This window comes from Neltuma alba, unplaced genomic scaffold, assembly GCF_004799145.2.
Source record: "Neltuma alba isolate B1F8T4 unplaced genomic scaffold, ASM479914v2 tig00013062_pilon, whole genome shotgun sequence".
Classification (NCBI taxonomy): domain Eukaryota; kingdom Viridiplantae; phylum Streptophyta; class Magnoliopsida; order Fabales; family Fabaceae; genus Neltuma; species Neltuma alba.
In genome coordinates, this window is record NW_021637399.1 from 161,918 (window position 1) to 184,341 (window position 22,424).

A 22,424-nucleotide genomic window follows, 5' to 3' on the forward strand; every position below is an offset into this window, starting at 1 on the left:
ACGAGAGTTCTAGTCAGCCAGGACAATTTATTTTTTCCGGTGTGCGATACAAGCAGAGTCAGCCAGGTTCCGTGGACTGGGCTGGGATTAGATTTGACAGGACTGGAAACGATAACCACTTAGAGGGTCTATATGGATGAGTTGATCCAAATCTCAGAGAATGAAAGATATTAATAAGGTGAATAAGCACTTTCTAAGCATCTTCCAGAGCATATCATATTGAGTTGGTGGCTACCTACACTCCAAGAAATCAAACTTTGATACGGTATTTGTGATCGTAGACCAGACAGACAGGTCAAAACTGATTTAAGATTCGGCCTCATCTTATTTTCTCAGGGTAATAATCATACAGACTTTGAACAAAAGGCTGCGGATAATCGGTGAGCATAGTGAAAGCAGTGTATATTAGGGGTGGGTCAAATCAAACTTGCGCCATCTCGGGCCTTCTAGGAAGGCACACCCTAGCTCCAGTAATATATGTCTGCCACCATTTTGCCTAGTTTGGAATTTAGGTCCTGTATTGGGAGGATTTGAATTCCCATCACACTTCATGAATGAAAAATTATACATTTGCTAATTTAACTTTATATAATTAATGTTTTAGTTTGATGTAAGTATATTCGTAATTTTTTAATCTTAAAATTATCAGTTTCAGATATTTTTTCCTTAACAATTATTTATAATTGTTTTAAAAATTAAATTTAACGTATCAACGTTTGAGAATATTTTATCAATGCTTAAAATTTTCATGTTATTATCCTTCCCTGACAGCTTGAAGATTAAACTGTTAAAGGATCAAACTCAAGCATTATACAAAATTAAAGAATTATAAGTATAGTTTTGCGCCTTGCATTTTTTTTTTTTTTTTTTTTTTTTGGGTATCAAGCCAGGCGCTAAGGTGAATAGGTTGTGGCATGGAACGGCGTCGTTTGGATCTTGGCATGACTCCATGTTAAACCCCTGCCTCACTGATTCTTCCTCCGTCGGGTGTGAGAGGAAGAAATGGCGCGTCCCGCCAGGAGGACGCCCAAGAGGCCGTCATCTAGAGATAGAGCCGCCGATAAAAAGGATGAAAAGCAGCGCATGAGTGGAGCGGAGAGATCGGCGTACTTCGCCCGAAGAGAGGCAGCGAAGGTGTTGAGGATAGTTCTTCGGGGTGACGCTCAACGCCGAGCCGTTGCTTCCATCAAGTCGCTAATATATAGGCCTTCCGTCAGAAACAAGAAGGGAACCTTTGCTCTCGTTTGTCAGACGCTTAAACGTAAGCTTTTAGTTCCATTCCTGCCCCATTTCTTCTTTTGCCCCTGTATCGTCAGGGAGGTTCTCTGTTCTTCATTAAAAAAGGGGCAAATTTACGTCATTCCCACAAGTATGCATGCGGAGAAGTAACTTACTTCTGTAATTCTTTGCTCACTGTCTTAAGTTTTTTCCTTTCCTAAGTTCACATCTTAAGGTTGTTTAACGTAGTCTAATGTGTCGCGTAAAAAGAGAAAAAATGATGATAACATTAATGCAGTCGTCATTGGGAGCAAAGTTGCTACGTTTATGACGGCTGTGAAGAGTCATTCCTGACTAGAGTTACGTAAATCTGGCGTCATAATTTATTATTTTTACAGATTATTATTTTTACAGATAGTGTAGTTCAATAGTTCAACTCAACTATGTCGTATTTTTCACATGTTCCCAGACCTACCTGTCATCAAAGAGATCTTGGGCGCTTCTTCACTCTTGAACAGCAAGTGGAAGGTATAAGCATATCAACATTGCGCTTGTTCTCTCTATGTCGATGAAATTATGGCATGTTCATAATTGTTGTTGATGTTATTTCTTATTTCTGCTGGCGCCGCTGGTGCAAGGCTTATAAATGTGAGTCATTTTTCAGTTTATACATTCTCTAACACGAGATTTACCGTCGCTTTTACAGAGACAAGAAGAATTGATATACATTGTCGTTTACGATATTCTTTTTGGTCAGGTAATGTGTTTAAGCACGTAAAGGTTAATACTTCCTCTGACTGCACCATGTCCTTTTCTTTTTTTCTCATTAGAAATTACTTCTTTACATGATAATTTGTCAGTTTTTTGGAGGATAGGGTGGGAACAGGCGCTTTCTTTGAGGATGAGATACAAGTGCAAGTGATGCGTCTGAGTTATCTGTAGTCTTAGACGTTAGTGCCCTAGAGCTTTGATGCGTGTAATGTTTTCTGATTTTATTGGAGAGGGGCCTTTAAATCTTAGAAGGTTTCCTTATTCTTCCCCTTCATGCTTCTTGGGCAAGGGTTGCACCAACAATGTTTTTTTTTTAATAACCAGAGAGTGTCGCATTATCTAGTTTTAAGGTTGTAGCGGATTATGAGTGATTATTTAACTTCAATTTAGTCAATTTCCAGGCAGTCTCATTGGTTGGCGACGTAGAGAAGTTTCTCTCTCGTCACAAAGATGTCCTACAGTCAACTCTAAAACAGCTTCTGTTACGGAGAAAAGTGACGAGCATTAAACAATTGGTTGCGCTGTATGAAGTACCTGGTCAGTTTTACATCTTTCCCTTTCACAAAACATTTATTTGAGCTTGTATATTTTTAAGGTTATAACTACTCTGCGGATTATTTTTTATTTACATTTGATGTTTGGCAAATTAATGTATTCTAGATTGAAGCTTCATTGGGAGCTATCTTTCATTTGATAATGAGTTAGCGTTAAAATGTTCTGATCCAGATATTTCTTTACCTCGTTATGTTCGCGTCAATACACTTAAACTGGATGTTGATTCTGCCTTGCTCGAACTGAGCAAAAAGTACACGGTACTTTCAGTCGCAATGCTCTTGATCATATCTATTTTATATTGACCCTTTCCCTTTATGAAAATGATATAAACGAATTGATCCAGGAAAAAGAAAGAAAGAAAGAAGCATTTGAGCATAGTTCGTTTTATTTACTTGCTTATTTTATTTCTTGCTGGCAGAGGCTTATTTTGCTTGATAATTTTTACGTTGCATGTCAAATAGGTTAAAAAGGATGAATTGCTGCCTGACTTGCTAGTACTCCCGTCAGGCACTGATTTGCACGATCATCCCCTTGTCAAGAATGGAGGAATCTTTTTGCAGGTAGGACTTATGTGAGGCTCTCGCAAAAAAATATAACCTTTCTTTCAAGTTTGCGGATGTATAATTACCTGCATGTGGTTGGTGGAAAATTGGATTTTTGTGACGCGAGAAATAGGAAAAGCACCCCGCCTTCTTTTCTTTATTCCTTTTTTTTTTCCCCCTGTTATTCATTCTTGGTGATCTTTTTGTTGATATTGTGACCGTGATATGCATAGGGTAAGGGCAGTTCCATGGTAGCGCCAGCCCTTGGCCCTGAACCAGGATGGGAGGTGAGCTATGCTGCCTTGAATATGCTGTATGTACAGAGGTTCCCCACCCCCCACCCCCAAAAAAAAACAAAACAAAAAAAAAGTGAAAAGATAGAAGTTTATTATCTTTCTAATATGCACTTCGTCCATTGCATTCATTTTTAATTTTTGTTGTTAATAACATATGTTAGACTATATTTGAAGAGTCTTAATGTCTGGCTTGGTACTCTCTAAATGAAAAACAACTAAATAAAGTCGCCTTTTGTCTTTTTGGCAATAGCCTGTTGTGAGTATCCTGTGTTCATGAATTGAGTTATTTGGGCTAAACACTTGGGAAGCGCTCATAGGGTGACTCCACGACCAACACGAATTCCTAAATTTTTCATGGGATATAACTTGATCTCAAGATTTTGAAGTGAAAATTACTCTTCGAATAAATTAGACATGAAAAACTATTGCTCCTCCACAGTAGAGAAGAGCACTGTATTAAAGACAACTTCTTTTCTGATAGCTCATAACGAGATTGGGAATTCGGGATATCATGTCAAGCAAATATTTTAGTATGAGAATTGAGAACTATCACCCATCGCCACATTACTTTTGCCTGCCTCTATATTTGCAATCTTCTGAATCTTCCAATTTTTTCCCCCTATAATAAAATTCTTTTCAGAGGGAAAAATGCATGTCACTTCTGTGATATTTTTATTATTATATCCAACCCTTAAGAGTTGTGCCTCTTGAAATATATGTGAAGGTTCTTGATGCATGTGCAGCTCCTGGGAACAAAACTGTCCACCTTGCTGCGCTTATGAAGAGAAAGGGCAGGGTTATAGCATGTGAACTGAATAAAGGGAGGATCAAACGTTTGAAAGAGACCATAACACTCTCTGGTGCTTCCAGTATCCTTCAACATTAATCTGTGACCACATGTTTGTTCTTATCTTCAATATAGATAGACATTATTAACATCTATAAGAAACTGCTTTGTTCATAAACCATGAACAGTGCAGCTCATTGTAGATTCCATGCGAAATACAGGATTCACGGTCTAGTTCACTCACACAAGACAGATAATTGTCTGATGTACTTATCCTACTATTGGACCGCAATGAAAGATGCAATTTGAGTATAATGCATTCTGTGAGAATATTCGTGATCTCTTATATTCTGACGGTTTGCTATTCAATTTATCATGCTGCCTTCAGCTTAACCAAAGTTAAGATATTGAAGTTCTTAATGAGGATTTTTTGAACATAAATCCCAAGGCTCCTCCGTATTCTAAGGTAAATTATAGTAATATACTTTCTTATTCCTGGTGGTGATTCCATGGAACTTTTACTTCTTTTTTTTTTTTTTTTTTTTTGACAAAATGAGATATGTATATATAAAGCTTTAAAGTTTACAAAGCACTAAAACAGAAGGAGATTAAGCTATGTCCTAGAAAACAAGTTTACTCAAGGGAGCATATCATGATCAGAATTTAAAATTTCAAAATTCCCCTCGACCATTATAATTACAAACCTTGGTTATTTCCCAAAAGGAAGCTAGATTGTTTTTGTTGGTCATTTATATAACGAAGTTTCCGATCTCTCGAATGCTCCTGGGTGATTTGATTCTGTCAAAAGTATCTTGTACAAAGACATGAAGTAAAAATATATTTTCCCCTTCGACATTTCCTGGCTTTGAGGAGTCATAAATGAATGGCTAATTCTGGTTCTCTCAGGAAGTGAAGTATGACCCGTGTAGTCACCGTTCTTGTCTGTCTTCAAGACCGCAGTTTTTCTTTGTTCGTTTATTTCCTTCTGCATGTATGTGCATGGTTACCGTCACATTCATCATTGCAGGTGCGTGCTATTCTTTTGGATCCCTCATGCTCTGGTTCTGGAACTGCTTCTTCAAGACTAGACCACTTGCTCCCTTCAAAAGCAGCAGGTTGCATATAGCTCCTACGTTCCTAGTATCTTGTAATTATATCTACTTTATCCACTGGCCTTCATTCTTGAGCCGGACTTCTGAGTGCAGCGGTATTCTCCAAAAAAGAATACTGTTAACAGCTACTAGAGTTCGTTGGAACTTGGCAAGCCCGCATCATTGATGCGATCCTCCTTGTTGTGGCCTCTGAAGTAACTATCTAATAGGTGCTCAGTTACCATTATTGGAGAGCATCGAATGAACCCAACGGAATTTCTATTGGATGATCAGCCCTCTGCATTTTGTCTTCTTGTTGAACTAAGAAAATGCCATGTGAATTATGTTGTTTGCAATTGGGAGTGTATTGCTCTTCTCGAAATGCCACTAAATGACTTAAAATTCGTGGTTGCACGAAGAGTAACTGACATTGTTTCTCAAACCGTTTGTCAAAAAGATAACTTTTATCATAAGTCTGCTTTCACTTGAAGACAATTCTTCTCGTTAATTGTCTATATTGACCCTACAGGCCAGGATTTTGATATGGAAAGATTGAACAAGCTTGCCAGTTTTCAGAGGAAAGCTCTTCAACATGCATTCTCCTGTAAGTGATTTCACCTATTCGAGTCAATCAGTCCTTGCCATCCCCAAACAATCTGAACATTGTTTCTGAACTTGGTGGGAAATATAACATTATTCTCCTTGGGCAGTTCCCGCAGTTGAGAGAATTGTCTATAGTACATGTTCTATCAATCAAATCGAGAATGAAGATGTCATCATATCTGTTCTTCCCATGGCTGAATCATATGGGTTTCACCTGGGGACCCCGTTTCCCCAATGGCAGCGCCGTGGGCTTCCAGTGTTTGAAGGCTGTGAGTTCTACTTTTTGTTTCCGAAGTTATATTTCGTTCCCCAGAGTGAGACATGCGCATTATCAGCTTTGGACATTTAATTCTGCCTGCTTCTTATCTTGCAGCTGAACATCTGCTTCGGACAGACCCGGCTGTGAATGGCGAAGGATTCTTCATTGCTTTGTTTGCCAGGAAGGGTGCAGGGTCGCATAAAGAAGACATAAGAGCTATTAGTAACAATTACACTACAACAATAACCCTTCGTAAAAGGAAATATAGATTGCCTTGTATTCATACTAACATGTTCAGGTGGATATATCATCAGCTCAGTCGGCGGGGATAGAGACGAGAACCGAGTTTTCCACATGAAGAGGGGCTTAATGCCACAAATTTTCCTCTTCACCAGGATTTAGGTTTTATAACGCCTTGATGGCCTTACAATTTTGGGATCGAGATTCAGAACGCGCAAATTCAAGCAGATACTGGTGGGATGCCCTCCGAGCCAGAAATGCCATTGTGCATTATGGTCTTCCCAAGAATGTAGAGACAGAAGCCACCTTCTGTCCCTTCGTTTTGATTTGCTACCCTTATCCGACTCTTCAGGATGATATGTTTTGCCGTCAAGGTTTTTTCCCTTGGATTTAATTACATGCCATTTAAGTTTTCGTGAGTTCAGAATTATAAACATGTACCATCTCCTGGGCCAGTTGAAGTCACCTTTCCTTCGAGTTTTTCGTTCGTGGTTGTGATCCTGCTCCTTATTCTGTAGAACGAACATGTTTTGCATCTTAATTTATACAGCGAGTATCCAGACAACTCTTAACAAAATTAAAGAAACAAGAATTTAGACAACTTTATTTAACAGAAAGCCACAATCGAAAGACACGCTAAGTCGAAACTATTACAAGCACTGATCAAGCAAACGACAAAGCCAGCTCTAATTACCTACAAACGATGCAGGGCTTGAAGCCCATTATAATAGTCCATAGTCTTTTCAGTTCTATTACTCACCGAGAAAGATCTCGAGTGAATGTCCAAACCCAAAAGAAGAACACAGGCAAAGCCCCTAAGCTACCTTGACCTCAATAGTCTTGGGCTTCTTAGGCTCCGGCGGAGGCAATTTCTCGACGGTAACAGTGAGCACTCCGTCTTGGCATACGGCAGAAATGGCATCAGTATTGGCATTCTCAGGTAGCACAAACTTGCGCATAAACTTGCCAACCCTTCTCTCCATTCTCACGTACTTGGCTCCTTCCTTCTCCTCCTCCCTCTTCCTCTCCCCGCTTATCTGAAGCACATTGTCGTCCTCCACCTGAACCTTGATGTCCCCAGATTTCAGGCCCGGCATGTCGATGATGAACATGTACGAATTAGGATACTCCTTGATATCCGCCGGAGTGGCAGCCATAGCCTTCGCATCGCGCACATATGTCCGGCTCGGACCATTGACAGACTTATCGGCAGCGTCGTCCGTCACGTCCATCATGTGCTGGAGAGCGTGGAATATTGGTGAATCCAAGGCGGAGAATCTGATATCCATGATCTTCTTCTGCGGAGTCGCTGAAGTCTCCTTTCACTCTGCTTTTGCGCGAGCTGCTTTGTTTACGATGAGCAACACCGGTGGACCCTAGAATTTATAGGAGGGTGAGAGAATGATTGGTGGAAGAACACAGAAGTTTCTGGATGAATAAAGAGAACGGTTCATAGGTTTCCAGGATGTTCGGTTGCTACTCTCGACGGGTTCTAGAAGATTGTGGATGTTTGCGATTAAATCCGGACAAAAAGTTACTATTTCTGCCACAAAACTTTCGCTGTTGGATATTTTTCCCACTTTCCCTTTATGTTTTGAAAGAAAATAAAGATAGAATCCGAACACGCCAACGTTCTAGATCCCATCACTCTCCTCAAACTCTTGCTCGGAAGAAAAGAAAATAGAAGTAACCGAAAATGAGTTGCCTTCAACACATTTAAAAAAAAAAAAATCAATGCATTGATGTAAGATCCATGCTTTCACCGTATTCAAGAATATTCTTTTAATTCGATAATATTGATTTATAGGATTTGGATTAAATTTTTTCCACTTCATATTTACATGATGATTGTGAGGAGCATTAAAAATAACAAAAAAAATGGCGCTGATCCCGCAAAAGTATATTCGGCGCTCCTGAAGAATAGAAGGTGGCTTCCGTTGTAGACTGTGTTGGTCCGCATGACTGCCGCGTGTTTTCCCATCTACACGTTACGAGGTCCAAATGAGAACTGGAGGATTCTCTTGTATCATGGATGGGCCATTTAGGGGGTGTTTGGTAAAACCAAAACCTAAGTTTCAGAAGCACTTTTTCGCAAAACGAGATAACTTCCTCCACATATTTATTTTGTAATCCGTAAAAGCACTTCTGAAACCATGGTTTGGTTTCTGTCCAAACACCCCCTTAATCCATCATATACATTTTGTAGACGAAAAGAACAAGGGATGGGTTGAAACCAAATGTATTATATTTTCCAGTACAAATAACGGTCGCTCAATTATTAAAGCGCTTTGTTTCATAATTCTCCTGGCGGAATTTTTTTATTTATTTTTATTCGCTAACTAAATTTTCAGCCATGAAATGTATGTACATTTTGCACAACACATTCAGCTCACTATGCTGAGATATATTTTCCTCGTTTAAAAAGAGATTAATGAAGAGTAAATTATTTATTACAGTATGTTCCATATTTCCTGCTTTCCATCCGGACTTGTTCAGAAGATTGGTGCGTTGTTTTGCACATTAATTTCTCATAACACTTGATGATTTGTCCTACAATTAGGACCTGAGCATAAAAGGCGCAACGCAAAAGGACGAGATCAAGATTGTCAATCATACTAAAGGGTCCAAATATAGCATCCGCTAACAAAACGACATCGTTTCAACTGTCGGAACGAAAGGACATTGCAGAGAAACCGGACCCAACGACAACTAAACCAGTGTCCAAAATAACGAGGATGGAAAAGTAGGCACTGTGCGCAACAAGAAGCTTTGTGTTTGGGAGGGGTACGTATCGATCACTTATACGGCACACGACAGAGGGTATCATACGGCAAATGACAGATGGTACATAGAAAGTTGTTAATGTCAATGCGCGGCTTAGCAGAAAAATCGCGGACACACTGTCTATGGAAGTGCCTGTGACACCTCCAACAACGCACCCACTCCACTTTTATCTCATCCTCCTCCTCTGCTTTCATCATTTCTTTCGAAGTCTCTGTCTCCATATTTTTACTTCTTCCTCGCTGCATTTATTTGCCGACCAAATTATCAGATTATGTCTCTCGCAGTTCCAAGTGATAACAGTTACAATTTCACAGTGAATTTACTTGCAAGCACACACCTCATTATAAGATTCTTGCATGGAAGCTGATGATGAAGTTCTCTTTCGTTTTCGTTGCTGCTGCCTCTTCTTATTTATCTCAGCTACGACAACCTCAGATACTGTTGGAAGCTCCTCAATCATATCATGCAGCTGCTGCCTGCTTATGAGGAATGACAATTCCATCACATTAACAAGTCCCGATCAAATCATAGAACTAAAGCTTGATGAAATCCATAGGCACCTTTGAGCCTGACGAAATCCAAAGCGAGCGCCTATGAAGAAAGCCACAGAGAGTAACCAAGTATCGCTGTGGGCAGCGACCCAGGATAGCCATTCCTCTTTGGGCATCATATCTCTGGCTAAGTTTATACCCAATACAGGCTCCGGAAGGTCTGTAGGAACATCCTCCATCGGCGGTTCCACCATCCACTGCCCATCGGGATATCCATATAGGCAAAGAAACTCTTCCTCCTCCGAATCACCACGTTTACCTATATAGATATATTATAACCCATGCGCTAACTTTGCAAGCCATCTACAAAACTTATTTTTCTAATAATAATAGTTGATTAATTTGAGGAGATTAAAGAAAGAAGTTAAGTTAGTTATTTGTAATAAATAGATATTGTCTTTCCTAAAATATCCTTCCTAATCAACTATATTGGCTAGAATTACAATTATTAGAAGGACTATCTTAAAAAAAATGCATAAATATGAGTGACAAAGTGGATTGAGATCTTATATTTAGGACCAAATTAAAAATCAAACAGGGTCTTGTATTAAAGACCGAAGGTAGTATCACAATAACTGGTCATGACGTGGGCCTACAATTTATATCCTCACTCGAAGACCAATGTACTAGCATCATCTAATCTCATAACAGAACTAAAAACTGAGAGATATAAGAAGCCAAGAACGCCGCCGTTTACAAATTTTGAATATTGATCCCACCCCTTGACTTGCATGTCAATTTTTTCTCTCCTAGTTTATTTTATAAATTTCAATAGAATTCAAGTATTAAAAATATCTGCTTAAATTTTAATTTGAAGGTAATCTGGAACCCGACAAAGAAGCAGAAGAAGAAAACTAAAAGAATACGGGGGGGAAAAACAGAGAGGCAGGATTAATCCATTTATTCGTGTCCGCCAAGGATTCTACATTTGCTCCATAGAGTGTTCACCAAAAATTTTAGAAACTAGAGACATAAGGGGATAGCTTAATCGACATATGAAATCATATAAAAAGTAATAATAATTTATTTCTTCCTTTCTTGCCTGGACATAATTTATCACTGAATGCTAAGTGAGCGGAATTAAGTGTCGCGTCGAACTAAACATGCCAAGGTTTGGATGATTATACTTTCTTTTTTGCCCCGACTTTTCAAGAATTGAAGAAGAAATGAAGCTGAGATTAAAGAGAAAGATATGTTAATACGTAACAGAATGAAAACTACTCACTGGGATCACACCGGCGATAGAACTCATCAAAATCTGCACAAGAGAAGCATATATTAACAACTGAAACAGAGAAGGAAACGAAAAGAAATTCGACAAGAATCAAGAATGGAAGGACTCGCAGGGGAAGACGAAAAAAAGGGCAGGAAATTAAAGACAGAAAGCGGATCGGATACCCTCTGTGAGGGCCTTAATCAGACCGTGTCTGCGAGCCCTGAAATCGCTGAAAACTAGTTCCATGTCAGCACCAGAATTGGACGCAGAGGCTCCTTCCATTTAGAGCTGAAATCGAAGATTGTAAACGGGAGGAAAAGAGCGGGAAAAGTATTTGATCTGCCACCGGATTTGAATCGGAAACAACTGAGAATATTGACGTACGGGACGCGATATTGATGGCCAGCGAGTGCGTGAGGACCGGGATTTTATAAGGCTACGGCGTTCGGCCAATAATAACTGTATTATCATGTTATCTGCATTCATCTGAAGGTTCATGCCAACCGCCTTCATGACAAATGCATATCTGACCTCGTCACCTTCGCACTCAATGGGAGAAATTGAGCTGGGTTTCATCAATTTCAAATATCAACGGTTGAGATATAATAAGTTTGAGGTGTTGATTAATTAAAAACAACCATCAAAATCAAGTAATTTGAAACATCAGTTAAATTTAATTAAAAATAATAAATATATAAAATATATACCTATTTTTTAATTATGTTCTTATTTGTAAATGGAATACACGAGGGATAATGAACGAAAATTTATTACAGACTGATAATAAATAGCATATATTTAATAAGGATAAAAATGTGAAGACTGTTTTAAAACTCAGGTAAATAAGGTTTGTTTTTTTATATTCAGAGGCAACACTGTAAAAGAGACTATTTGTTATGAAAAGGAACGGAGTGAAGCATAAAATATCCGCTTGTCAATTCAATTTCAAGCCCTACAGCTGGGTCCTGCTTAATTAATTGATGCCTCTTTTGGATACTTGATGAGTTAAACAACGGTGAGAACTGAATCAAAGTTTCAATCAAATTTGATGTGAATTTTGGCTCTTCGGATTGAAGGATGCGTTTCGTGCTTCGTTTTGAAATAAAATAAAATTAAAATCCGAACACGCCAACGGCCTATATCGCATCGCACGTGCTTGGAAGAAAACAAAATAGTAGGTGGGAATGATGAGTTCACTTCAACCACAGTTAAATCTAATAAATAAAATATATTCTTTTAGTCCTATTTATTTATAAGATGAAAAGAGAAATTTTTTTTCAAATCTTATTTATAAATTATTTTATTAAATTTTTAATATAAATATATTATTTTGTCTTTTATTTATTATAAGTGTAGATATTTTTTTTAATTGAAAAAATGTATATCTTAAATAAAGATCAAGTTAAAAAGCTGTTATATTTTAAAAAAGAATTAATAAAATTTGAAATTTTTCTTGATCTGTATGAAATATGTTCATATATTGGAAGTGCCCTAAATGGCACCAGTAGTATCCATACTTTCACCATATTGTCATGTTGACACCATTTTATATGGATCCTCATACCGATCCAAAATAATTTCTTCATATGCAATAATTCGGTAACTAGCTTAATTTCAGAATATCGAGTTATATGATTTGGATTAAATATTCATGGGCGCCATTTGATAAGGGGAATATTGATTGGTAATCGGAATCAAAATTTGTGTGGAAAGAATGTATGAGAGCATGCAGGAAACGAACGTGAGGTGATCGATCAGTAAAGAATAGAATGAAGTATATGACCCAAGAAATTAACGAATATCAATGTTGTACTCTAAAATGAAGCGAAATAAAAGGACTTTCTAAGATATGTAATATAAAAAAGAGCAATATTTGGGCGCATTATATAGATCTCCGCATCCACCAATTGACACCATGCCGACTTGCTTGTGAATGGTTTGTTCCAATGTCAAGAACAGAACTCTGTTTATTAATGATTTCAATTTTGTTCATGATTTGTAGGCATTAGTACCGTAATTGGCAACCGTATTGTCCACGAAGAAGAAAGCAATCTTATAGAAAAGGACGACCAGGATTGCCCATCACCCATCTGCTAACCAAACGACATCGTTTTAATGGGACGACAAACGCGCTGCAGCCACCAGAGTAGTGGAGAAACCGAACGCAACTAAACTAAGGGTGTGTTTGGCAAGCATCCCAAACCATGGTTTGGGAAAAATGTTAGCCAAACACCTTTAAAAAAATCAAAACCATGTTTTTGATAAAAACAGAAATTTTTTACTTTTGGAGAAAAAAGAGGAGAGTGTGAGAGTCTATAGGATATGTATCTTGTTGTTTTTTTTATAAACATATTTTTTATAAATATATTTAATCTTATATCTTATAAATATATATACATATTAATTAATTATTAATTATATTATCTTATATATTATTAATATATGTTAATAAAAAATATATTATTAACAATTTTATTCCTTCAAATTAAAATATATCATAAAATATATTTTTCTATAATTATCATATTAATTTATGCCAATTTGTATATATAAAAAGTACTTCTAATAACAACTATCCAAACACTCACACTTCTCAAAATCACTTTTTCACAAAATCTATTCTTCCAAAAATCTATTGTTTTCAAAATCTATTCTCCAAAAGTTATTCTCCAAACCATGGTTTGGTTTCATCCAAACACACCCTAAGTAATCTTAAAATAATTAAAGGTAAAAGGTGGTAATATCAGGGTACAGGCGACCTTGCTAACTTTCTCTTTTTAGGAGGCGTTGTTGTGCAGAACCGACATGTGTGTTTATCCCACCACTCTTTCTTTCCACATTCCTTACACACTGTATCTTCCTCCTCTTCCTTCTTTACCGTTTCCGATATCATCAATGCTTTTGACGCATTGGAGTTCTTTGGCTCTTTTATAGGTCGCCCTCGCTGCATTTAATTTGCCAACCAAAATTAATTATTACTACCTCCGGTCCTTAATATAAGACCCGTTTAACTTTTTGTTTGATCCTAATTATAAGACTCCAATCCATTTTATCTCTCATATTTATGTATTTTTTTTCAAGATACTCCTTATAATAATGATAGTTCTAATCAATACACTTAATTAGTAAGGATATTTTAGGAATGACAACACTTATTTGTTACAAATAACTAACTTAACTTACTTCATTAATCTCCTCAAATAAGTCAACTGGGTCTTATAATTAAGACCGGAGGTAGTATTAATTACCAATCATGTCTCCACCTTGATTCTTGTTTCAAGTTCTCCAAGGTTGTCGCCAAAACATGTGTTGGGAACACCGTTAATCACTCTATAACAGCCATTTTAAATTTAATGTCCATGCTTGCATGATATATATACCTTGGGTTAAGGTTTAAATGCGACTCCGCTTTCAATGGAAGCTGGTGATTTTTTCTTTCCTTTCTCTCTCGGGGATTTCCTGGTAAGAACATCATGAGATGGTGCTGGAAGTCGAGCAATCCTAGTGCGTGGAGACATATGAGCAGTAGATTTCAATATCATTAAAGGATGGAAGACTCACTGCTACATCAAATATACTATTATATCCATAGCAGGTGTCACAATATGAAAATTGAAGAGCCACTGGCTCATTTCAGCAAATTAAAACAGAAGCTAACATCAAACTAAAAGCTTAGTCATATATATATATATATATATATATATATATCCAACAAGTTGAGAAGAGTGTATATATAAAAATATGAAGGCCGGGGAAGACAAACAAGTAAATTGGTGCTAACATCAGCTTGCCTTTTCATTCTGACAGTCCTCCATTTTTTATTTCCTCTCTCTCTCTCTCTCTCTCTCTCACGCAGGCACCCTGTTACTGAAAATGGCACAAAGAAAAAAATCTGACTGTTATATATTATAGGGAAAACTAATTTGTGAGTCCTTATAGTTTAACCTAATTTTTAATCAGGTCCTTGCAGTTTTTTTCCTTTTAATCAACTCCTTCAAATTATCTACGTTATACGCATCACTCCCTCTGTTTAGAAACGTTAACCGGGACAAACAGATTCATGATTGCCATTAAAAAGAAGTGAGGTGACTGACAGTTGGATGAATTTTGACAAGTTGGACTTCAGTTATCAAAACATTAGAGAAATAGAACATTAATGACATCGAAGAATGAAAGCACTTTAGGTTTTTCTTGTGATTAGGAGAAGGGAGGAGATCGTCGTGCAAAATCTGATCCCTTGCTCACAGTGTCTGTCTTCATATGTCCCCATTAACGCTATCATGAGCTCAAACTCGAAATGGAATCGCGAAGGGCTCGAAGTCAGAGATGTTAGCCATGAAAGGGAAAAGTGGACCCTTTACTATCCATGAACCAGTAAAGAGCAATGCGTGGAGTTTTCTGCATTTTACCTAAGAATGATCCCTGGAAAGAACACATTTGAGAGTCTTCCAGAATACGCATTTGAGGATATAATTCTAATGTAGTATTCTTATGGGGTGTTTTTCTCATTGTTAATAATCAATTGGTGTGTTGTGTGTTTGTTTTTCTATCAGATCCGGAAAGCATTCAGAAAAGATCATACATTATGAAGGACTATCCAATCAAGGAAAGAGTAGAATAACTGCTTGAAGTGAAATCTGCAGAAGGCTGTAGTTAATTGCTTTGCCAATACGGAAAAGCTTTTAAGATGTAAATGGTCGCTGGTTGTTTGTAGCTGGTAATGGTTTAGTGCTATTGAGGACCATTGTTGTAAAATGATAGGGACAATAAGCATGAAGTGAACAATATAATGACAGGGACTACAAACACATTTCCAACAGAAAAAACAATATTTGAACTCCCCAAAATTGATACTTCCATGACCTTAGACCATGGCATTCAATAATTATCAAGGAGTTGTGATTCCAAAATTAAAAAGTTGTTGCTGTCATATATATTGTGCTTCTGCTAATCTTTATTTTTTTTATTCATCTCAAATTCCATAAAATATGTATGTGTAAACAACTCAAGTTAAAAAATCTTTAGATCAATAACTCATTTTGAAAATTTCATCCCATGCTTACTCTCTTTTCTTGCAAAATACATTTCTGAAAAATTTGAAAATTCAAAGAAAGACCAAAGGTGAAGTTAGCCATAAATATGACTCTCCCAAGTTAGCCATAAAATATAAATACCTACAATTCGGTTCTAACTCTTTCCCAGAAGATCTATTCTTCTCGCACCCCCCAAAATAGATCTGTGTTGGCCTGAGATCTAAATGAACAACACGGAAATACTAAATGTGAATCCTCAAGCAAATAAACCTAACGAACACACAATGGAATCCGAGATGAAACTTTGAACTCACAGAAAGCACACATGTAATGAATGCAAGAGCAGAGAAGATGGAACTTTTAAAAGATGGGACTTCGAATTCAACTCCCTCGTTCACTCGACTTACCTACTTTAGCGATTATGCTCTCAACTAATATGTTTCTCTATTTCGCAATCCATCTCATTGCTCAATGGAACGAAGAGGACGTTGGTGTCGCTAATGTGTTGATAACCGAAGTCCACCTTGTCAAAATTGATCCAGATATCATCTACCTCAATTCTCTTAACGGCAATTATGAATCTATTTGTCCCCGTTAACGTTTCTAAGCAAAAGGAGTAACGTGTATGACGGAGATAATTTGAAGGAGTTGATTAAAAAGAAAAAAAACTCCAAGGACTTGATTAAAAATTAGGTTAAACTATGAGGACTCATAAATTAGTTTTCCCTATATTATAACAGTGAGATTTTTTTTTTTCTCCATGCAATTTATATATACACACATTTAATTTTTATATCCTCTGTTGAGGTGCGTGGATTTTTTTATTATTCCTCTAACTTTTCTTTAACACATTTTAATAGAATTTAAATATCAAAATGGAGGTACAGTAAATTTTAATTTCTCATCTGCATAGTATATCACATGAAGAAAAATAAGTTGTTAAAAAATTTATTTGAAAGTTCAAAACTGAAAATGGAAGGAAAAAGTAAGGAAAAGAGGAACTAGTTTGAGTAGATGAGTCCTCTAAACCCATCAAATCTGAATTATCCATGGTTCGGATTCGATTTTTTTTATTTGTTTAAAAAAATTATTTCAATATGTATAGAATTTAAAATAAAAAAAATCTCTTAACTATCATTTTTTCAAAAAATAATTTTTTCTATTTAAAAATAATTAATTAAATATTTTAAATCTAAACTATTTAAATTAGATATAGACGGTCTAAATTTAATAAGTTTAGAGTGCCAGAGACTGGTTCAGAAAAGAGGAACACGAGAAAGCGGGTTAAGCCATTTTTATTAATGCACGGCAAGAACTTGATGAATTTGTTTTCGTTTAGGGACTAGAAATAGAAAAATAATGATTATTATTATATCTTTGCATGGACGCACATAACGCCTCACCAAATGCTAGGTGGAATTAACTTTCCTGTGGTCAAAGATTCATCGCCAAAACAAGCCAGACTTGAATGCTCGTGTTTTCTCTTTTCTTGTTCTTTTTTCTTTTGACTAAGTTTTACCCTTTTCCTTTTGAAGAACAGAAAAAGAAATGAAGCTGAAGTAACAGAAAGAGGGATTAAATTTAAAAGAGAATAAAAACTCACCGGGATCACACTGGCGATGGAACTTATCATAATCTGCAGAAGCATATTAACAATTGAAACATGGAAGGAAATGAAATGAAATTGAAAAGAATGGAAGAAGTAGCAGAGAAAAGAAGAGAAAGGGAAAGAAATTAAAGCAGGGGATACCCCTCGGTGAGGGCCATAATCAGATAATTTCTGCGAGCCATGAAATCCATGAAACCTTCTTCCAGCTTATCACCAGAACTGGACGCAGAAGAGGTTCCTTCCATTTAGAGCTGAAATCCTAGTCTGTAGACGGAGGGAGAGAGCGGGAAAAGTATTTGATCTGTCACTGGAAACACAGAGAGAGAGAGAGGGCAGGATTAAGCGGATTTGGATCAGAATCATTTGATAATATTTGAAGGCCAGTGATCGTGCGGACGGGCTTTTATATGAGAATGCTAATTCATGTGCCACATACATAGCTGATATGCGCATGGATCTTAACTAACCTTTTGAAATTGGACTATTAGAAATTTCAACATGTGGGGGCCGATGTAAGCTTCTCTCATGCTTGCTTAACAACATGAATTATTATAGACTAATTTTAGCCAACAAATTAAAGAATTCAACGGTATTTAATAGAAACTACAAGATGATGTTAATAAATAAACATTTAAAGGCGTTACCTGAGAATATGAACGCTTGAATGATTAACTGGGCTTACAACTATAAATTAAATTTTAATCTCATTAACTTACAATGGGGAAGCCACGTAGGTTAACCTTCGAAAAATAAAGCATGGCAATCTAGAAATCCAGACCAGCAGCCACTCAATCTCGTGCTGTCATATTTTATTCATTAACATGAGAAATTTAACAAAAAGTATTTTGCATAAATTTGTAACCAGTGTAATTTATTTCTTTAAAGAATGAAATGGAATATCTGTAACTGATAAACCCCATAATGTATCATAAACTCAATGCTACGTCGTTCAGGCAATAATAATAATTCTATTATCAGTCATCTACACTCAACTGAATGTTTATGCCAATCGCGATGATAACAAATACATATCCTGGTCAAACGTTCAGAGATCTGCTCCAATGTCCAAAGCACAACTGGGACTGGGAACCCTTGGTCCTGCTTTTAATGCCTTTAACATCATTTCCCTCTTTTGCACACTTGATGACTTAAACAACGGTGAGAACTGGGCAAGCAGATTCTCCACTGTTACTATGTTGAATTTAAGTAAGAATCCTCAGTTGAAAGTAAAATCCCTTTGTATGAATCCGCGTCAGGTTCAGGTACTAGGCGTCTCCTAAGCATCTCTTCATATATTATCTCAACCTCTCTGTTATATCGCTTCCCGCACAACACCTTGACAAAATTAGAGAATGCATCTAAACTAACTACAAAGTTATTACTAATCATTTCATAAACCGTCTGAATTGCCATTTGCTCATTGCCGTCCTCACAGTATGCTCTAAGCAAGCAGTTGTACATGGTAGCATCCAGGTGATGTCCATTCTGAAGCATCTCCCTAACCAACTTTTCAACTTCTTGCATCCTACTCTTCATTTTACAAAGGCCACATATCACTGCGCTATATGATAAGAAATTAGGCGAGCAGCCAAATTCTGGCATCTGCTTTAAAAGAAGAATGGCTTCTTGTAGCTTCCCTATGTCCACAAAAACTCTAAACACTGCATTGAAACTTGACACGCTAGGCTTAATGCCTCTGGCCCTCATTTCTCTTAGAATGAAATTGCTGCATCTGGTTTTCTGATTTTGCAACACTCGTTAACAATAATGCCATATGACTTCACATCTGGATTCATCCTAAGACTAACCATTTCCTTCATGTGCTTGATAGCTTCATCAGACTTGCCTACAATGCAAAATCCCTTTATTATGCTCGTATGAGTGACAACATTGTCTTTTAGACCATTTAACCGCATCCTACTCATCATCCTCTTCCCTTCATCTACCTTCCCGCTCAAACAGAGACCTTCTATAAGCGCATTGTAGGTCAAGACATTAGGCTCACAACCGTGCTTCGCCATCTCCATCATACAATTCATTGCCCTCCTGCAATTCACCTTTTTTAGAGTAACCATCAATCAAAGTCGTGTAAGTTACCACATCTGGTGCACATTTCTTACTTTCAATCATTTCATTAATAATCCTCTTGGCACTATCCATATCACCTTTCTTACAAAATGCATTGATCATTACGTTGTAAGTGAACAAGTTCGGGTCACATTTCATTTCATCGAACACCTTCCTGGCGTGCTCCACCATACCCGTTTTACAGAAGCCCCTAATCATCGTGGTGTAAGTATAAACATCGGGAACCACCACACCTTCCTTCACAAGCTGATCGTAGAAAGCCTTGGCCAAATTGACTCGATTCGCTCTCACCAACACACCTAAAACCGAATTATAGGAGTACAAACAAACGGCCTCTTTCATACGATTTAACATAGTGGAACCAATGAATGGCACCCCTAATATCGCCACTATCACCGAGAGCTTTGATGAATCTGGCGATGATAAAGTCAGAGACTTTGCGAGAGTGGTGAAGGAGGGAGAAGGCGGTGGAGAAAAGGGAGTGAGAAAGCAAGACGTCAGTGATGGCGATGTAACAGGAGCGAGTATGGAAGTAGTTTTTAGGGTTAGGTTGAGGGTTGGAAGCCCAATTGAAGAAGAAGAGGGCGTGGAAGGGGTTTTTCTTTCTTAATTACTTGGATAACTAAGTCTGGATTGAGATAAGAAGCGAACTGATTAAGGGGTTGGGAACTGATGTTAGCGTTCTGGGGATTTAGGGTTTGAAGCAGTGAAGTTATGGAGGTGACAAGGGAGGGGTTTGGAGGAGCACGCCAAGGCCTGGCTGCAGCCATTCCCTCACAAGCACAAGTGGTCAATACTCTGTTGCGCCTACATTTATCAGAAGCACATGAAATTTCACATCTTCATAGCACAAATGCCCTAATTTTTCAGATCACCGATGTAATAATAAATCATAATCATCGGAGTAAAACGGAAAACCATTCTTTCAATTGAAGATTGAAGCACAGTAGGATTGCCGGGAGTCGAAGGACGAGATGGCATAGACCGAGTTATATCTCATGTAAGTCCGTGAGGTGAAATCTAAGCCTGCAAGTTGCGACCCCGCAGTTCATTTTAACCTAAATACAAAATTATTAGGAAAAATGACAGTAAAATACTATGTAAATTTCAAAAGATAAATAAGGCACCTGAATAAGCAAAATGACAAATAGGGCATTGGGTACCAATTTGGAATTTAGATTTTTGTCTAATGACCGAATTGCCCTAATGAGTGAGGTAAAAAGAGCTGAAAGTGAGAAGAAAGCAAACAGAGGAAGACGTTGATGAAACACAAGAAGAAAGAAAGAAGAATATTGGAAATGCTATTATCTTACTCCTCCGCATTACTATTCTGTAACATTATTGATTTGGTGGGTTTTTGTTGTGGGAAAGAGGATTTGTAGTAAGAGAAGGAGTGAACCTGTAGGATTACGTGAGTGAGTAGGAGTTGATGGCGGGATTTGGATTATTCATTTTTGTGGCTGCTTCATGGTGAAATAGGAACAGGATTATTGCATTTGAGGGTTTATATTCAGTATTTGGTGAATGATGAAGCAGAAATCAGAAAATAGTGGCAAGCAATTACGTAATGTAACTGCTGTCATATGCCTACTAGTTTTTGGTAAATCTCATTACGTGAATGGTAGATTTTATTATACATGTAGTTAATTATGAAAATTAATAGTTCAATGTTTATTGTGATATATTTCAGGTGCACGTTCACTGAATGATTTATTTATGCTTATAAGTTGTCCTTCTAGTGAAAACAGGTTTACAAAACCCATTGAAGAAGTGGTCACTTTCACTATAAAAGTTGTAAATCCCATTATGTGTTTTGTAAAATTCAGTGTGAAATTTTATTGGTGGTGAAAAGTAAGTTACTCATCCCTAAAAATATGTTGCAAAACCTATTAACAAAAGGTCACTTTTACTACAAAAATTTATAAATCCCAGTATATGTTTTGTAAAATTCAACGTGAAATTTTATTGGTTTTTAGAAACAAGTTGCCCATCCTTTGAAAACAGTTTGCAAAAGCCATTTAAGAAGTGGTCATTTTCACTATAAAAGTTGTAAATCTCACTTGTATGTTTTGTAAAATTCAGCGTGAAATTTTATTGATTTTTAGAAACAAGTTGCTCATCCCCTGAAAAGAGGTTGCAAAACCCATTAGAAGTGGTCATTTTCACTATGAAAGTTGTAAATCCACTATATATTTTGTAAAATTCAACATGGAATTTTATTGGTTTTTAGAAACAAGTTGCCCATCCCTTGAAAACATATGGCAAAACCCATTAAAGAAGTGATTATTTTCACTACGAAAGTTGTAAATCCCACTATGTGTTTTGTCGAATTTAGCGTGGAATTTTATTAGTTTTTACAAACAAGTTGTTTATCTCCTGAAAACAGGTTGCAAAACCAATTAACAAAGTGGTCACTTTCACTATGAAAGTTGTAAATCACAATATGTGTTTTGTAAAATTCAGGACAAATGGTTTAATAATACTAGAAAACTAGATAGCTTCACATTATCTGAAAACGATTTTATGCGAAGAACAGAGACAGAACCAAAAAGAGGAATGTTAGACAATAACATTTTAAGCTGTGGGGACCCATCGAAAATACTCTATGAAGAATAATATTTAAGTTTCCTACTTGCTTATCACAGTTGGTGTTACTTCAGCGACCTCTTCGACGACAACAATCTCAAGAAGTATGAGTTATTTCAAACAGGGCAATGTATTTCAAAGATGGTAATCAAATTTAGCGACGGCAATCTACTCCTGCGACGGCGGCAATGTGAT

At 37.0% G+C, this 22,424-nt stretch overlaps 3 protein-coding genes and 1 pseudogene across 4 annotated transcripts; 1 reads left to right on the forward strand and 3 right to left on the reverse strand.

The window, feature by feature from the left end:
- The first annotated feature begins 988 nt into the window (after positions 1-988).
- Positions 989-6,899, forward strand: LOC114734017 (probable 28S rRNA (cytosine-C(5))-methyltransferase). 2 transcript variants are annotated; one of them, XM_028921502.1, is made up of 13 exons: positions 989-1,261; positions 1,688-1,746; positions 1,925-1,975; positions 2,391-2,526; positions 2,716-2,801; positions 3,006-3,104; positions 3,320-3,373; positions 4,107-4,251; positions 4,574-4,635; positions 5,197-5,284; positions 5,790-5,864; positions 5,971-6,132; positions 6,237-6,899. In XM_028921502.1, exons 1-13 carry the CDS (start codon positions 1,003-1,005, stop codon positions 6,452-6,454), a joined length of 1,494 nt encoding a protein of 497 aa, XP_028777335.1. In that variant the 5' UTR covers positions 989-1,002; the 3' UTR covers positions 6,455-6,899. The 2 variants fall into 2 exon arrangements, with proteins under 2 accessions (XP_028777335.1, XP_028777336.1); XM_028921503.1 differs by lacking the exon at positions 3,320-3,373.
- A 40-nt stretch (positions 6,900-6,939) lies between these two features.
- LOC114734018 (17.3 kDa class II heat shock protein) lies at positions 6,940-7,845 on the reverse strand. The gene has a single exon (XM_028921504.1). The coding sequence runs from the start codon at positions 7,649-7,651 to the stop codon at positions 7,178-7,180; it is 474 nt and encodes a 157-aa protein (XP_028777337.1). The 5' UTR covers positions 7,652-7,845; the 3' UTR covers positions 6,940-7,177.
- Positions 7,846-9,057: 1,212 nt separating this feature from the next.
- Positions 9,058-11,391, reverse strand: LOC114734024 (PHD finger protein ALFIN-LIKE 4-like). Its single transcript, XM_028921512.1, has 5 exons — positions 11,096-11,391; positions 10,923-10,955; positions 9,707-9,956; positions 9,484-9,622; positions 9,058-9,385 (listed from the first exon to the last, which is right to left on the reverse strand). The coding sequence occupies exons 1-5, from the start codon at positions 11,193-11,195 to the stop codon at positions 9,158-9,160; spliced, it is 750 nt and encodes a 249-aa protein (XP_028777345.1). The 5' UTR covers positions 11,196-11,391; the 3' UTR covers positions 9,058-9,157.
- A 7,088-nt stretch (positions 11,392-18,479) lies between these two features.
- Positions 18,480-20,492, reverse strand: LOC114734020 (pentatricopeptide repeat-containing protein At1g09900-like; annotated as a pseudogene).
- Positions 20,493-22,424: the final 1,932 nt, after the last annotated feature.

Excerpts from the sequence above, each read along its gene's own strand:
- LOC114734017 (XM_028921502.1), top strand. The coding sequence starts at position 1,003 with ATGGCGCGTCCCGCCAGGAGGACGCCCAAGAGGCCGTCATCTAGAGAT. Across the intron at positions 1,747-1,924 it reads TCTTGAACAGCAAGTGGAAG|AGACAAGAAGAATTGATATA; the intron begins GTATAAGCATAT and ends TCGCTTTTACAG. Across the intron at positions 3,374-4,106 it reads GCCCTGAACCAGGATGGGAG|GTTCTTGATGCATGTGCAGC; the intron begins GTGAGCTATGCT and ends ATATATGTGAAG.
- LOC114734018 (XM_028921504.1), bottom strand. The coding sequence starts at position 7,651 with ATGGATATCAGATTCTCCGCCTTGGATTCACCAATATTCCACGCTCTC.
- LOC114734024 (XM_028921512.1), bottom strand. The coding sequence starts at position 11,195 with ATGGAAGGAGCCTCTGCGTCCAATTCTGGTGCTGACATGGAACTAGTT. Across the intron at positions 9,957-10,922 it reads CTATCGCCGGTGTGATCCCA|GTAAACGTGGTGATTCGGAG; the intron begins GTGAGTAGTTTT and ends ATATCTATATAG. Across the intron at positions 9,623-9,706 it reads GGATTTCGTCAGGCTCAAAG|GCAGCAGCTGCATGATATGA; the intron begins GTGCCTATGGAT and ends CCTCATAAGCAG.